Source organism: Calonectris borealis, chromosome 7, assembly GCF_964195595.1.
Source record: "Calonectris borealis chromosome 7, bCalBor7.hap1.2, whole genome shotgun sequence".
NCBI lineage: Eukaryota > Metazoa > Chordata > Aves > Procellariiformes > Procellariidae > Calonectris > Calonectris borealis.
The window spans coordinates 22255137-22272516 of record NC_134318.1 but is presented as its reverse complement, the minus strand read 5'-3'; the positions used below and the strand labels follow the sequence as shown (position 1 = coordinate 22272516).

General features: G+C 44.3%; 1 protein-coding gene across 7 annotated transcripts in view; it reads left to right on the top strand.

Moving 5' to 3' along the window:
• PAX2 (paired box 2) overlaps window positions 1-17380 on the top strand; it is an 86642-nt gene that overhangs the window by 20770 nt on the left and 48492 nt on the right. For 5 of the 7 annotated variants that reach the window (XM_075154520.1, XM_075154519.1, XM_075154516.1 and 2 more), the window contains 2 exons: window positions 14199-14257; window positions 16356-16475. In XM_075154520.1, the coding sequence (XP_075010621.1) occupies window positions 14199-14257; window positions 16356-16475 (179 nt within the window). Of the gene's footprint in view, window positions 1-14198; window positions 14285-16355; window positions 16476-17380 lie in introns of all 7 variants that reach the window. The other 2 variants (XM_075154517.1, XM_075154518.1) reach the window with 1 other exon arrangement.

Sequence of the window (17380 nt, the reverse complement as noted above, 5' to 3'; positions counted from 1 at the left end):
TCATTTATAGATCCCTTCACAGACTCAGTCAGATCTACTCGAAACTGCACAGTATAGTCTTGCATACATTTGTGAAGAAACCTATAATATGGAGACTCATCCAAAAACATAACTGAAAAGTCTTAGCAAAACCCCTGAGTGCACCAGAAGGCGCACACACCTGTAAACGTATTCACTTAGCCTTAGAAATACGCTGACGCACACACACGGTTACTCACAAGTAAGCGGCCACAGACCTTGAAGCATGCGGCTGAGAACCAGCCAGAGGTGCCACCCCGTGTGTCACACTCACGCGAGCGGCATACCCTCGACACGCCACGCTGGCAGGGAGAGCTCGGGAGGCAAAGGGATATTCTTTAGTGCATGTGAGCATCTTAAGGAATCACCTAGTGTAAATGATCCTGCCCCAGCCGAGACAGAGAAACAGGAGAAGGACACATTCACTTACAACGCTGAAAAGAGGCCATTACCCAGTCAAACAACCCAATCCCTGACATCATTATTCAATACACAGGAGCCCTGAAATGCACACTAACTCAATCACAGAGACACACGATTACAAAATAATACTGATGGAATCAATGAGACAGACATGCGGTCATACAAAGCACACCCACCCCGGTGTTAATAACAGCCGCCCAACAAACGAATACAAAACAGCCATTCACGACCACAATGGCAAAACACGGGGCCTGCATCCTCAAAGGAGACATGAAAACTCCGGCAAAACCCACCCTTGCCAAAGGGGGTTAGAGCAAAACTTAGGGTGTGGGCAAAACCTGGCTGCTAGCGAGTAACAAACAGTAAAATCATAGAATCATAGAATAGTTTGGGTTGGAAGGGACCTTTAAAGGTCATCTAGTCCAACCCCCCTGCTGTGGGCAGGGACATCAAAGCCTCAGCAAGGAGCGTGCCGAGCACGTTCATATCCTAGTGAGGCTGGTGGACCCCCAGGGCACTCAGGACCGTGCAGGACGGCACCCACAGCCATCAAAATAGACTGATCCAGTGAAGTGACACCTTTGCTCAATGACCAAAAGCATCAAGGGGTCACTCTTAATACAAGCAGGGATGCATGACATCCAAGACTCACTGTAACACAAGCCAACATAAGGAAGCAAAACCTACTGAATATCAGAAATGCAACGCATTCACACTATGAACGGATGCAAACGCTGTTCAGCACCCAAAGCCACAGAATCATCTCATAGACATGCCCCCACAAAACAGCCCAATCCTCTTCCCAAACCACAGCAGCACACCCAAATCTATCACTGCATTAGTATCCTTCCCCTTCAGAGAGGAAAAAAGTGCCCACATAAAACATGCTCATAATGCCACAAATAATCAACCTTCCTTGCGCGTTGCAGACTGTGCCAGAGCATGCTAACCCAAGTGCTTAACACAATGCCGGAACGGCTGGCTTTTGCAAATCCTGCATGATCTTCTCAGGAGGGAGGCAGGGGAACCGGGCTCTAAGTCCTTTCCCTGGCACAGCAGGCATCAGCTCATACCAGGTTGCGTGCACAAGAATATGCCGTTACTGAAAACGCCAGCAAGGCCGGGGGAAGACTGCTGTCGGTTGTGTGTGCCTGCATGCGTTGTGTGTACAGGAATTCCCCTTCCTCTACTGAGTGCCACTGCTTGTAGCCATTAAAAAGCCCAGGTCCTCATGCTGGGTGTTCAGTGAGTATTGATTCAGTCTGCAAGCAATTTTAATATTTCTTCAGGGACTTTCCAGCAACAGCACAAGTCATTAATTCACCCTCCCAAATTGCTTATTCAATAGCAGGAACATGGCTCCTGAATAAAGTCCCAGAATTTATGTGACTCGCATGAGTCAGGAGGTCAAACAACTGTTATGGAGCGAAGTTAAAAATCCAAATAAAATATTGACACTTTTTTGGGGAGTGGGAGGAGGGGGAAGGGGGGAAGGGAAAGAAAAGGTATTTAAAATAGGGTTTTGTTGCAATGCCCTCAGGATAAAGAACGGAAAGAGATTGAAGACAAGTTGGAGTTTGTAAAATCAATGGGATTTATTGCATATCCGCTTGGCATTTAATAACTCCTTCCTTTCCACCTCCCCCTGCTCTGTATGTACATGGGGGAGATAAACTCTTCAACAAAACTACAAATAGCCAGCCACAAAGTACACATTTGGATACCCAAACACAACACACGAAGGCAGGCACGTGCAGGGATGAATATTACTGTAAGGCAGAGGCATAGCATCAGAAGATCCTCTCAGGACCCATGGTCTTGACTGGGCTAGACGGAACCCATCACATATGGCATTACATATGCCCATGTAGTAGCAGACAGCTATGTCCACAGTCTTTGTAAAAAAAAGATAGGAGGGGAAACTGAAGCACAGAGTGAATTAAAAGAGCCTGCTCAGTCACAGAGCCCATCAACAGGGCGGCTGGATCAGGATCCAGGGCTCCTGTTGCCCAGTTAGTGTTTTGCTGCTGAAGGATGCTGCCTTTTGCAGGAATGAAAGCACACAGTGACTGAGATCAGACCGCAAGAAGGCATCCATCTCACAGGAGGGACACACAAACCACACAAGAGGAAATGCATCCACAGACACCACACAAGCCCATCCATATGCAGACAGATGCACACACAGATATAAATACATACATGCTTTTACTGAGCTCATTGCTATTCAAAAAGCACCGCAGCCAGATTACACACAGAAGTAGAAACATACCTGCAGACAGACATACATGCAAACGAATGTGCATGCAAATACACAAGCACACACTGATACATCAGTGTACCTTGTACAGCTGTATATCCACACCGAAAAAGTCACGCAAACTGATGTTGCTACAAACCTAGATTTTACTTACAGTGGTATCTTTTTAGCTAGCTGCACACAAATGGATGCCCACACACACTTAAATGCATTCTGCACAAGTGTATTAATATATAGGACTGTCTCCTTATCATATTATACTGGTAACTGTTTCAGTGAAACTATGCTAATTCTCTACCAGTCAAAGATCTGAGACTGTAGTAGCCGTCAAACAACATTTATTCATTAGCACTAACTTCATAAAAAACAAGCACACAAAAATACAGCCTTACCATCTAATCAAATAGTACTTGATGGCTTGGGATATTTAAGTGGGCTTTCTTTGCTTTGGTTGGTTTTTTGTTTGTCTGGTTGACTTTTTAGCAAAGATTTAGGGCAGGTGGTTTCTCTGAGTCGAGATTTTCCAAAAGGCAATTTTTCAAGGGCTTTTTTGCATTGTGATAAAAATAATGTTTGACAACATTTTCCTCCTGAGATGCCTTTTGACCAAATATACAGTGCGGTTTTAAAATTAAGCAAAGTAATGAAAAGTTTGAAATTTCCATAACGATGCTTTAAAAAGATGAATAATTTCGCATCAAAAATATGCTTCTGTGTTATTTCTAAGATTGTTTTGTTCATGATAGATTTTGCAACTGCCCTTTAAAAATGGCAAGATAGAATCTTTGGACCACCTATGCTACCTCCTGTCTTCTTAGACTACAATGTATTCAAGAAAAAATGTAAAACTAGTATAGTTTTTTAAATACCATCGCCTATGTTCCTCTGTACTCCTGTACCTATGAATCCTCATTGCATCTGATCTTGTCCAATCTAAGATAGATCAAAAAATGAAATACATGCTAAATTACAGCTGGAGGTATTCCGATTCATTAGGTGAACAAGTACTTAATTCAGACTAAGGGGACCATGTTTTGACATAATGGAACTGGATAAAATCACTAAAATTCTCTAGAATATCCTGATTTTCAGAAAGAATATCTTGTAATTTGCAATACAGTATTCCACTGCAAAAGCCTAAACGGTAAAATTTGAATAATTAAATATTCATAACTCAAGTCTTCAGATAGTATTAAACAATTGCTCCCCTTCTATGTTTACCCTAGCTAGTGCCTGGCTCAGTGTGTCAAGCTCTGGACAAATCAGTCTTAGAGATCACTAGAGCTCACGGGGAGAGAAGTTGCCTGCATGGGGATGAGGAAACACTTGTGCGTGTGGGAGGATCATTTAAGCTGCTGCTCTTGGGAGGTTGTTTGTCAATTTGGAGCTGTTGAAGGAGTCTCAGCTGAGATGGTTTCATTGACAGGGAATAGGCAACAGGCTTGTTTACACAGGGGCAAACGAGAAAATTAATCTGAATTAACTTTACAAGTGCATTGGTTAAAAGCATTAAAACATTGTTCGGATGCTCATTCAAAATTTGAGTGTCCTAAATTGAATTTAGTTTACTTCATTTCCAAAGTGAATCAAGCTAAACTAAATTAAAGCTGCCTTAATTCTAAACAAGGGAGTCAGAGGTGTAATGTAGTTTAACTAGACCACTTTAATTTCACACATTCAGTTAATTCAAATCAGTTATTTTGCATAGCCGTATGTAAGTAAATCCTTAGACTGCTGACTCCTGTGGACAGAGACTGTATTTATACAGGGGCCAGGAAAAGGGGACCCAAAAGTCCAGTGCACTCTCTGTCGGCCATCGTGACTGAAACAGAAAAGGACAGAACGAAGAGGTTGCTGAAGGCCCACAGAAACCCATAGCTCTGCAGTTAATCGGATGGATGACAGATATATGATTTAGAAATAAAGCAGATCTGCACTCACAAACTGACACAACTATGCAAATGCACACACCGGTATGGGCCTTATAATACAGCAAGGTTCCACATTAATTATATATCAGTATTCACACATGTTAGATATTACATGTATTCAGACATGTTAGATATTACATAATGGATATTATATTCTTGTTATGGATGAGTTCTAGGTGGTTATGACTGGTTATGACACAGTTATTTGTAGTAACTGTGCTTGGTGCTGTACAAAAACATCCATATATCTAGCTGTTGACGGTTACAAGCCGCAGATCTCAACAGCCTATTTGCCCGTTAAACTCTGTTAAAAACTGTATTGGTTGAATAAGTGTTTATTAACTCTTCGTGGGGTCTGAATATATAATATGTGACCCAAATGTCTAACTCCATATAGCCACACTTATAAATACAGACCTATACGCAAAGATAAACAAGTACGCACATTGTATGATAAATTAAAACATACTGAGACAAATGCTAGTGCATTTGCAAACACAGTGTAGGTACATAAACAAACATATAGCTCGTATTCTCTAAACATCAGACCTGATAGTGACTTACATGAGCCAGGCAGACTGGCTACAGATTTGTCCTTTCATTATAAAAAGATGGCTTTGTCCTATAAATATGAAAACTAGACTACCTTCTTTGGAGATGGGCACCAACTTTATGCTGAGAGCCTATGTAGCACCCACACCCTGAAGTGCTTGCCTATACCTGGCTGCTTTGGGCAGCATGATAAAGCAAGGAATAGATAATACCAAGAGCAGTGAGGACTCGAAAAGGAAAGGAAAGATTCAGGTTCTCTGTGGAAATTTTCAACTTTTCGATGTGGTTTTCATTTTGAATAAGAACTTTAATAAAATTCTACAGCTACATTTCAGTGCAGTTGGAACCTGCTGTTTCAATAAAATCTAAATCTATTATTCTAATTTTTTTTTTTAGCATAGTCTCTCATTCACCCTAAAGAAGTCATTTTAAAGGGAAAAAAACAATTTTTCCATTCTGACAAGGCTGAAATTCTTCTCACAATTTTGTTCATTTCTTTAAAACCCAAGGTAAAAATAACATTAGATCTAAAGTGACGCATTCCCAGCATTGTTTTTGTTTTGATTTTGGGCAAACATCTTCTATCGGTAAGGGCTCCACTATGAAATTTTCACCAGTTCTGACAAATGTTAAGGGAGGAATGCACAATGACACCCCTGTAAAGGGAATCATTTACTTACCCAACACATGGAAACACATACTGCGGTGGAGCACTCTACAGGATATAGGGACAATACACAGCCAATACACAATGCTGCCAAGCCCAGAAGTTAAAAAGTCCTGAGTCAATACCCTCCAAACCAAGAGACTGGCATAAAATTCACAAGGCTGTAAATAAGAATGTATTTGTTTTTTTTTCCTTTGCCTCCAGTTCTGGCCCCTTGGGAGGCAGCCAGGTCCCACTTCCACCTGGTCTTTGCAGCCATGAAAGCCAGAAATACCTTGGTATTAAATGAAAGCTGAAATAATTGCTTATCTTCAAGATCTGAGGTTTTACACAAAATACCACGTATGGCATTAACTTGCAAGAGAGTTGAGAATGTTATCTACATTTATCTGATTCTTCTCAGTTCAAGACTCCTTTCCTAGTACACACGTGTCTTCTGTTAATCAAAATGAATGTCCACAAGGAATTCAGTACAGACTCCTGAATTTTAATAACTGGAAATGGGCTCAAAGCAAAGCTTTCAATTAAAAGTTCCCATGCTCCAGATTAAGATATTTAACCTTGGCAAGCCCATGTGTTTCTGTAGGTCTTCTTAACTCACCTGCTGGCACAGCCGCTGTTCTGACAGCTCCAGCCCGTGCTGCGTGGCAGTCACCGGTGTGCTGGCAGCTCGTGGGGCTGTACCCTACGCCAGCTCCATGCTGCTGCAGCAACGCTGCTGGCAGGACCCAAGCCGGCCAGTCTGTAGGTAACAGAAGATGCCGCTTTGAACTGCAGTTATTGCAGTGTAGGTGTACTCTTAGAAAATGATTAATTCCTAAGAGCTCAAAAATTTCTGGGCATTTTCATGGCAGAAATCTCTTGCTAGTGAAGGGGACCTAGCCACTTGCAATGCTTCTCTCCTGCTCTCTTCCTGTGGCTTGTTGTCATTTTTGAAGCTTTTGGTCTTTTGTTGCAGAGATTACGAGTTTGTTGAGGAGGAGTGGTAGGCCTGTAGCTGCAGGGACGGATACTCTCGTGAGTGCTGTGAGTTGAATGTCTGGCCCATGGTTGTCTATGACATTGGAATTTGGGCTTGATGACCCAAGTGGTTCCTCCCAGGCCTGTGTTTCTATGTCCAAGACCAGCAGAACCCTTTTTGTCCTTTAAGATTTCCTTAATTCACCTTAAACCCAGGATGTCAAACATCTACACCCAGAATCAAGCTTGCTTCCAATATTTTGTAAACTGTATGACATCTTCTAGATGTTTCGATTTTAATGAATTTCTGGCTTTCCTGCCTGCAAAGAAAGCCTTCCAAACGTGAACTGAGTATAATAAAAGTAGAAACACCTGCCTGAGGACATTTCTATGCTGCAGTCACTGCTTGACTGCAGCTCATGTAGATACACTTTAGCCAGCTTTAAGCCAGCCAGCCCAGGTCCTGATGGCTCTGTAGCCACAGCTTTGCGCAACACAGCAACTATTCAAGCACACCTTCTGTCTCCCAGGTGGGTTTTGCACCCTGACACAGATCCACATGGATAAATGGGAAAATGTTTCTTAAAGCCTAATGCAGCAATTTATTCTGAGAGGTCAGGCTAGGCAACCTATACACATGGGGCTGACCGCTGTCAACCCCACCCGTTCCACTGGCATGAAGTTGTGTGTTACCGCTCAGCAGGATGAGTTGGCAGGCCGACCCCCTGCCTGGCAGATCTTCCCCCCTCCCAGAAGGCTGGCATCTTCACCTTTCTCTCCTTCCACCCCTCTTCCTTACGTCTTGTACCACGTAGCACAGCAGAACTGGAATGGGCAGAGGTCTGCTAGACGCTGAACGCTAATGCTCTGCTCAAATTAAATGAAATAAAACCATATGGTGTCATCATGGGTCACTGGTTTAAAACAACAAAAAAATCCTAGCTCCTCTCTAAGCCCTTCAGATAGTAAAACTGCTTCTATGAATTCTGCCTCTCCTCAGAGTGCAGCCAAGAAATGCAGTGAGAGAAAAGGGCAGGATTGGGCTTTCTCTTGTGTTTGGAGTGAGCAGGCTAACCTGGAACAAAGTGGCACTTTTTTCCCCATGTCTTCAGGCATGATGTCAGTGCAGCTCCAGAGAAGTTGATGGACCTACACAGATTAACAGCAGATAAGGAGTCAAATCTTCTCAGGGAGGGCTGGGATTGTGTTTTGAGATATGTAAGGCATCTCCATTTCGACCTCACATCTATTTGGAAGCTTCAGGAAAATAGATAATCTTCAGGCACCTTTTAGGATTATCAATCTATCTATCTAATCAATCTAATTAATTTGTCACACCTGTGCTTATATACTAATGTAGTACATGATCACCCTTCTTCTCTTTCCCTTTCCAAAAGGTAGGGAGAAGGAAATGTAATTTTCATGACAGGAGAGAGTTTGAATGTGTGAATATTGCTCGTGGCCCCTGAATATGGCAGAGTTTGAAGGCATTCTGCTGTCTTGGCAGGGAGCGCCAGAGCCTCAGGCCAGCTAGCAAGGAAGCCGAGTCTGCCGTTCCTGCCAATGTCAGCTGTTGTTCTGAGGGTTGCAAGTGTTGCGGTAGATTTTGAGAGCAGTAGGAGAAGCTACTGCCACCCCCACATCCTAATGGAAATTATGTTGTGGCTTTTGGGGGGCAACTGCAGCTCTGTTCTTCTCAACTACATCTGCTGCTGCAAATTCAAATGCGACCACCAAAGCCAGTGCAGCTGAAATGCAGCTCCTGTTGCCTTTGCCTACCTCCCTTCCCTTCACGTATAGCCACTGTCAGCAGGGTACATGTCACTTCTGCTTCAAGCAGGGGAATGAAGCCAATACTGTGCTACAGCTCGCTGAAGCACTTACTTGGCCCCCGTTATTAGAGAGTCTGAGCCCTTCACTCCTCCTTCCAGCTGTCCTCACTGTGCCCCAGGTGGCACGGCAATGCTCCTATCTTCACACTTCAGGCAGGAAACAGAGCACAGAGAGAAATGCCATTTGTCCAAAGTCTTGATGAGGGGTGCATGACAGGGCAAGGAACTGAAGCCCTTTCCCTAAGTCGGATTAGGCTCTAACTATCAGACTTTCTCTTTCCCTTCCTTCACCCCCCAAATCCCTTGGTTGTTTTTCCTCACCATGCTATGAAGCTTACTTTCCATTTTGAACTTTGTGCAGACAAGACTCCCCGCCCCCCTTCTTTTGCTCAACTGTTAATTCAGCTGTGTCTCGATCCATGCACAGAAACATAAGACTCTCTCCTATTCGAACCAAAGCCATGTTCAGAGCTCTTTATGCCTGCGCAGCACCAATCTGCAGGTGGGATATTGTTGGCTCCATGGGGGCTGTCACCAAGGAGCCCAGAGCTGCCTCCTCCCATCCCATGTTCTCCCTCTTTTCCTCAGGCATGCTTTGACACCAGCATCATTGGGATGGTCACGAGCCCTTTCGTAGGAAGCAATCTGACGCGGAGAAGGCATCACTGTCTCACTTAGCCCTGCACCAAGTCCCCTGCAGGCTGCCTCGTCTCTACTGCCGGCACAGCCCGTAGCTTAGCAGTCCAGCCCTGCGCTAATTAAGCAGTGCGGCACAGCAGGGTGTGTGTTCCTTGGCCATCACAGCCTCCCTTGGACACACTGCAGAGAAAAGGCTGAAGCTTTGCAATGTTAGCCTTCCAAGAACCGCTTTAATTGCCCAGTAATGCACACCCTGGGGTCTTGTAATGTGCTTCTAATATGGAGCATTTAAAATACGAATACTCCAAAACAATTACAAGGAGTTTGGTGCTCTGCTGAGTGTATCGTTCCACTCTGAAAAATAATCCATGACAAAGGAATATGATCAAAGTGAGGATACCAGTGCTTTCTGAAATCTGTCAGGGTCTCCTTGGGGCAGCAGGACACATCACTCTCCCCCTTAGTGCAACTTCACTCTGTTTTTCCAGGATTAAAAGAATTGCTAGATTGGGACTCCAGATGATTCAGACCTACCTCATCTGCCTCTGTATGATTTTTTTGTTTGAGATACTGTCTAAAGATTCTGCCAGCAAGAGTAAGAGAGGAGAAACCACGGAGTCCGTCAGGCTATAAGAGAGTTTGGATAGAAATGTCAGAGAAGCGAGGGACGTTTCCTATGATCTGTCATTCTTTTAGCAAATAATTTCTGGACAGGTTTAGAACTGATTTTTTACTTGCTTATTTACAAGGAGTGAAAAAAAGTTCTGCTTCTCAGAAAGGACTATGGCTTAGCTAATTTTAACTTCTAATATTTCTTTCTACATTCTTGACCAGATTTGATTAGTGCTTGTTACAACTGCCACACTAGGAGAGAGGATTTTTGTCCGTCCATCTGTATTCAGAATCAGCAAAAGGAATTGCATTAAAACTGCTGAAAATAACGAAACAGAAATCAAACATTGGGAATTCATGATCTAACGCTGAACGTTTAAGAAAGTCAAAGGCATTTGGAAACAGGCAGTTGGTTTCAGCTGGAGCTGTATGCAGGATTAAGTCTAGAAAGAGTTACTATAGGCCAACTATGGTAACTCATGAATTTCAGGAAGGGATATATAATTCACAGTATGATACTATGTACTATAATGACATTATATGCCATTACTTAAGATAATATCGCATATTAAATTCAGATTGTGAAATGAAGTTCAGTTGCTTTACTGCAATCAAAGATCTATAAATGTCCTGTTGCTGAAACTTCAGAAGGTTATGTATTAAATCTGTGTATATTCTCTGAAACTCAAAGTAGACTTGTGCAAAAACCTCCCACTGGAAAATGAAAAATGGGAATTTACAGTAAGTACCAGTTTTGCCCCTAATTAAACACAAATGCTGTTACTGGAGTCACTGACTGTGATGGAATTACAGCAGGGATGAATTTAGTCCAATGTGACAATTTCTTTTGGAGAAAAGAAAGACGTTTGAAAGTATTGGCATTCACTTCAAGAAATCAGCACTGCTGACTGGTGTGTCAGGATTTGTGTCCCTTCTGCTTTTGGGAAGGGCTGAGGAAGTGTTCTGCAAAAAGGCTTGTCTTTCTCCAGTGTCTAGAGGCATCAAAGGCAGCAAGAGGTGATCAAGGTTTTGCTCCCTCTTACACAGCAGTAATCCAGAAATCCTAGGTTTGAGGCAGCAGAGCTGGCTTAGTGAGTATTTCAGTCTCTGGTAAGAGTGAGAAGCTTTCAGCAATCCCGAAGTTTAAAGACAGCATTATTATGCTGCATCTGTTGCTACAGGACCAGGTCAGCTCTCTTCATCTTTCATCTGCTGTTTCATTAAGTGGTCTCATGTAGGACAGACTCACTCGAAGCCTCTTAAAGCAACAGCGGTGATGCCCTGCTATCCTGCTGTATATCACTGTCCCTAAATGAATTGACCTAGGGGGATGCACTGCCGTATTCTGTACTGAACGTTAGGGTCCTGAAATTTCTCCTCTTTCCTTACAAGACTAGAGTTTGGTCATGACTGTAGGGCAAAGGAGCACTGCTGGGGAGAGCCTCTGCATGACTTGCCTCTTCTTTTAGCCATAGGAAATACCTTCTACCTGACACCTCATTAGATTTGCTCTGCATTTGATGCCAAGAATTATTTGATCCAAGCCACTGGATGTTGCACAACCAGAACGGCTCCCCTTTGCTCACTGTTTCCAGACACTTTCTCTTGACACAAACCCAGTTTCATTCGTAGGAGGGGAACGTTTTTGAACAGAGCCTTTCACCTCTGGGTCACTAGCTGAAATCTGGCCCTGGTTGGTAGTGACCGAAAATCATTACCAGCTGACGGCTACTTGGTGAAATGAGCTGGTGAGTCTCATTCCAGTTCCTAATGGACACATCTCAGTAAACACAGTCACAACTGGCACTAACTGGCATTCTCAGCCGAGAGATCACGAACTGAACAGGGAAGGAAATTGAACCTTCCGCTTTGTCCCCTGCCTGGGTTTTTGAAGCATTATGGACAGGCATTTTATACCACCGTTTCACAGGCTGTTTTTACTCTAAATGGCTTTTCAAAACTTTACAATTTTCATGCAGCATGATTCAGCACAGCCTGATCGGCCACCTCAGTATAATTAGGCTCATCTTATGGTTCCCTCAGTAGAAGTCGAGCTGTCTGATGCCACCTCCCAGTACAAATGGCGAATCTGATGTCATATCTCAGTATGAATGGAACCGCCTGATGTCACCGCAGTGCTAACAGGACGTTTTATAATATGTCATCTAAGGCTGCAGGGGAAATCTTCTAATCCATTCACTATGCTACACTACAGTAGAACATAACACAGTATAATGTGTAGGTTAACTTAGACACCCTCAGGCAGATTTTGGGTAGACGGATGGATGGATGGATGGATAGATACATTTATACAAAGTATACATACATTATATCACTCTATTGATTTTTAAAAAGTTCCAGGTCTGCCTGGCTATAATGAGATTTTTGAACTTTGTGTTGCGATCAATGAGGGGAATATTATTGGCCTGGAGAATTGATATACCCGCTCTCTGTGGCTTGTTCTGCTCCTGGACTGCCCCTGCCCCCAAGGTGTACGATTCCATCAGACACTTAACCTCTTTTACAGTGTCATCAGGCTAAAAGGAATCTAATAGTGACACGGGACTTGTGCTCAGCACTCTGGCACTATTGCTTTCCTGTCACAAATAATTTATAGCTTTCTATTTCCATCCCTTTGCCTGCACCCCATCCCTTCTTTCTGTTTCTCTGGGCTGGGGGAAATCAATAAACTCACACAACCAGAGTGGCACTTCAGGGGGTTTTAGGGGGAATGTGAGAGAAGAGAAAAGAAAAGAAAAAAACAGAAAAGAAGAAAAAAAGTTATATTATTTGCCCTAGCACAGACTTCTCAGATCAGCTCCTCAGCTACTGCAAATCAGCATGACCTCAGAATCTGGCCCTGAGGCCCTCAGACACCTTCTGTACAGGTCCTCAGCAGCTATAGATTAGGGCCTCTGGTTCCACTGACATATATGGGGTGAGGATCTGCATCTCCACCCCCAGCTAGAACCCTGACATTCCCTGTCTCCAGCTACGTCCCAGGCAGCCTCCCTGCCGCTCCAGCTACTGCCCAGGCTTCGTCATGCGTGTATCCGAGTTTCCTAACATGCTGGGGTAATACGCTCTGAAATACCTTTCTTTTCCTAAGAAGGTTTCACTCTCAGGAGTTGTGCTTTTTCAAAAATGCCCTCTCAACGTCTCTGCCTATCTCTGTCCATGCCATCCCAGCCACTAGACACACATTTGCTCTTTGAAGTTTTGCCAACTTACTCTTTAGAACAAATCTTTAAGGGAAGCTCTCGGGTGGGCAGGAAGAATGTGTTATTTGTTTTCACTTTCCGGAGAGATTTTTGGAGAGAGGTTAAAGCTCTCAGCAGGGCTGAGAGTTCCAGAAACTCAGGCTGAAGAGCATCTGCAGCCTTCACCCTAAATTGGAGGGGCTTGTTTTAATCTCAGAAAGGAATTTGGTCTCCATGGCCTCCACAGGTCATGGCTTATTTGCCGAGTTCCTTGGTGAGACAGTCGTTCCTGAGTCACAGATACCCAGCATCTGCCAATAGGCAGGGACCCTGCCCATCACGTACTAGGTGCTAGCGATTTTCTTTCACCACTGACCTCAGCTGGATTTAAACCAGTGACCTAGAGGTGAAAGATTTCATGTAACAAGAAACGGAGCACTGACAATTACAGTTCAGTTTATTTTCATTCTGAGTGCGTTATGAGCTTTGTGGCATTTACTGAGGCATCTTTTTGACTTCCCATGCTGTGTTAATTCACCACCTGATAAACACCAATTTTCACCCTCTTTGCTGGAGCTTCTTTTTCCTAGTGATCTATATCCCATCACCACTTCCTACAGATGTGTTCTGCTCCCACCTTCTCATTTAGGAAGGGCAAGGGCTTTGGGCAAGCCTTCCATCAGTTCAAAGCATTCAGTTCTATTGCCAGAAAGGTATTTTTTCGGTACATAATAAAACTAAATCTACACCATTTGTAAATCCAGCAGTGGCTCTGTTAGCTGCAAAGACTGCCTTGTGATCATGCTGACAGATCAGGTCATAAATGATAATGCAATTGCTACCACACAGGAGACCCTAGCTCACTCCCTGAGCACCATAGTTATGCAGTGGATACCCAAATTTGGGGACAAGATGACAGAGCAGAGCAAGGACGATTCTCTGGGAACTGGACCATTAAAGCAGTAGAATCAGGACCACAAGAAGGCAGATGAAGCCACTCTGCTGCTCAGATCAGGCCTTCAGGTTCTGACAGCTGGGATCGCGGGTACACAAAGGCACAGAGAAGTTGCAGTTGAGTTCTGAACATGTTTTACTCTTTTCCAGGATCATCAGAACCAAAGTTCAGCAACCTTTTCACCCAACACCAGACGGGAGCGGGACAGGTGTGACTGCACCAGGACATACAATTGGTAAGAAGACTGGCATGAGGGTTGGTGACAGGACAAGTGGAAATGAGGATGAAGCTTAGTTGAGGGAACAGTCTGACAGGCAGATGCTAAGCAGAGCAAAAGGGAGGAGGGGGTGGGGGGAAAGAAACCTCAATGGAAATCAGAGGTTTCTGTTCTTTGTTTCCCTCATTGCATCACAGAGAAGGGAATCATGGCAGTGAAACCAGCCCAAGAGAGCGGTTTGCCCAAAGTGATTCTGCCTTAACATCCATTTCACGTTCACACTCTCTCCTTCGCCTCCCTAAAGAGAAGTATTTACCGTGATCCTATCTAAGCACCAGTCTTCACCTTTTGTCTTCTTACTCTGACTCACTTTTCCTCTCTCTCTCCCAATTTCTCTTCTTTCCCTTTGCTGGAACTGGTCCATTTCTTAGAGCTAGTAATACACAGACATGGGCAAGATATTCCTGATGCCTCACAACTGAGTTCTTCATTGTTCTAGCTCTGCCGTCAGGTATCCCATGGGTGTATTTCACTGAGAAAATGCATTTTCTGCTGGGGGAGATGGGTTTATTGAGGTGAGCAGAAGATGGAGACTGTAATAAAGTGACCAAAGTCTGTTGTGTTTAAAGGTACTGTGCTAGATGTGCTGAGGTACTTTTCACTCTGTAGGCTGGATGGTGCATATGTCTGCTGTTGCTAGCATGGCTTTATCCAGTAACAATTCAGAGCAGGAAAAAACATGCAGTATTCTGGGATACTGTGAAATACAGTGGCTTGTTCATGGCCTAAGACAATGTCTTAGATACTGTTGGTTACTGAGAATCAGCTGCTATACAAGGATTTACTTGAAAGTGCTGGTCTACATGGGACAGAGCTGGCAGATATAATCCTGTACACAAATTGTGTTCAGGAGCACAATGACATTAATGGGCCAGTATGGAAGAGCATTTCTGGATGCCCTTTTAATCTGGACTTGCTCACTGGACTGGGAACCACTGACCACAACAGATGGAGTTGGCAGATATTATTCCTTCTTGGAAAAGTAGTGCAATGTCTAGGGAATGCATTGGCTGAGCTGGGACAGTGATTGTGAGTGCTGCTACTGGAGTCTCTCATTGCTCTGGGATGTACTGGGAAGTGTGGGTCCACATCTGATAGTGTTGACAGGTTCTGCTCCATCGTGGAAGGCGTGTATTGGAGGCATTGATTGCTTCAGGTCAGTGCTTTATGAGCTGAATGATGGGTAGTGGCCTGTAAGAGAACTGGGATATTCTCCCCATTACTGGGACATGCTGGGACATAATGGGCATGCCTACTGGATGCATAGCTCTACTTCTTCTATTCTCTAAAGCCCTGATTATCATGAAGTGATCATTTCTAATCTGGATGACTTGTCATTTCTAATATATTGGAAACTCATGAGCAATCTTGGACAGCCCTGAGTGGCAAGAGGAGTCTGCCAGTTGACATTGGTCAGTGCAAAAGGAAGACACTAGATTTTTGTTAATCTGGGTTGGAGCATGTATCACCAACTCACCATTTGTTCTAGTAGGGAACTGAATTTACTGGCCCAACTGAAGTGCTTCTAACCTATGCTAAGAAGGTAATTTTTCAATGAGTGTTTTGGGTGGACACGTAAGAGGCTGGTCTGGCTAAGACAGAACATGTGCTGTCCTAGTGGGAAAATGCTTAGAGGAAATGATCTGGCAAAATACAGATAGACTAGGAAGTCACTAGAGAATGTGGTCTATGCCGCATTGCACTCAGTTACCATGGCATTCACTGGAAAGCCTGCTCTGAATTGGGATATAACAACAAGGTCTAGCTTCTTGATGGAATACACTTGCTTGTTATTAATGGCCCTGTACTGGAAGGCTGTGGAGCTACGGTATAGGAACGGACTGGCAAAGCTGGGATGCAGCAACATTAGCAGTAGAGCGAGTATGAGTCCTTCAGTGTGAGGGACTGGGGGTCTGCTTAGTGCCCAGGCTTTCCTATGAGACTGGTGGCATGCGTACTTTCCGCTGGGGGATCCCTGAGTGCTGTGCTGCTCTCCTCATGGCCCTTTTTCCCTTTTCCTTTTGTCCAGTGCCCAGCACAGCATCCCCTCCCGTCTCCAGTGCCTCCAATGATCCAGTGGGCTCTTACTCCATTAACGGGATCCTGGGGATTCCTCGGTCGAATGGCGAGAAGAGGAAACGTGATGAAGGTAGGGGGAGGGGAGAAGCTCATCCTCCCTTTTATATTCTTTGTCCCCATGTACAGGCTCCAATTTCAGGCCAAGGTTTGCAGCTGCTCCAGGGGCTAGATCAGTTTTAGCAACAGAGACCAGTTCCCCGCCACTGCCCTGCTGGCTTGGAATGCTCTTCTTCCGAGGCCCTTTCATGACAGGCTGCGTCTCCAGACATCTGCTCAGCAGGCAGAGAGCCGTCTCCATTGCTGGAGCTGATCCCAAGTTCATTCACTGCTGGAAACGGCTGGAACTGAACTCCCCAGGTGCCAGCAGGTACCCGGACTTTGAACTGCGGGTAAACATGGTTTCCCCGACTCACTCATTTTCAAACAAAATGCCATCTCGGAGAAGCACCAGCAATGTGGGAGTTATCTTTCATTCCCCTTGCAAACAAGTTCCTGCCCTGTGACGTGCCATGAGCTACATTAGGCATCATAAGGGCCCAGTTTTCAATGGCTAGCATCTACCACAGCAGAACTGCCATGCTTGCCACAGTCTGAAAGCAGAACAGGAGGTCTTCTGAGTACTGTGGCCCCAAGGTTGTTACATAAGCCTTTCGCTAGGGCTCTAAGGAATTAGGAATAATCTATTTCCTTTTCCTTCCTACCTGCTGGGAAGGACTCAGGGCAAAGTGAATCCTGAAATGAGCCAAAAGCTGGAGCCTCAGGTCTTGATAGACTGAGTCAGGAGGGGTGGGTAAGGTCTTGGTGCTCTTATGGTGGCTTTGTAAACTTTTTTCCTTAAATCTTGCTCTTTTAATTTGATGCATTCAGAAATTGAGGGCCAGGAGGTGAACTTTTCTAAGAGTAGTGCCCGACCACTTTGTTTCATTCAGCCCTGCCTTCAGTATGTTGTTTTCCACTGTTGCCTGTTGCGTGGGG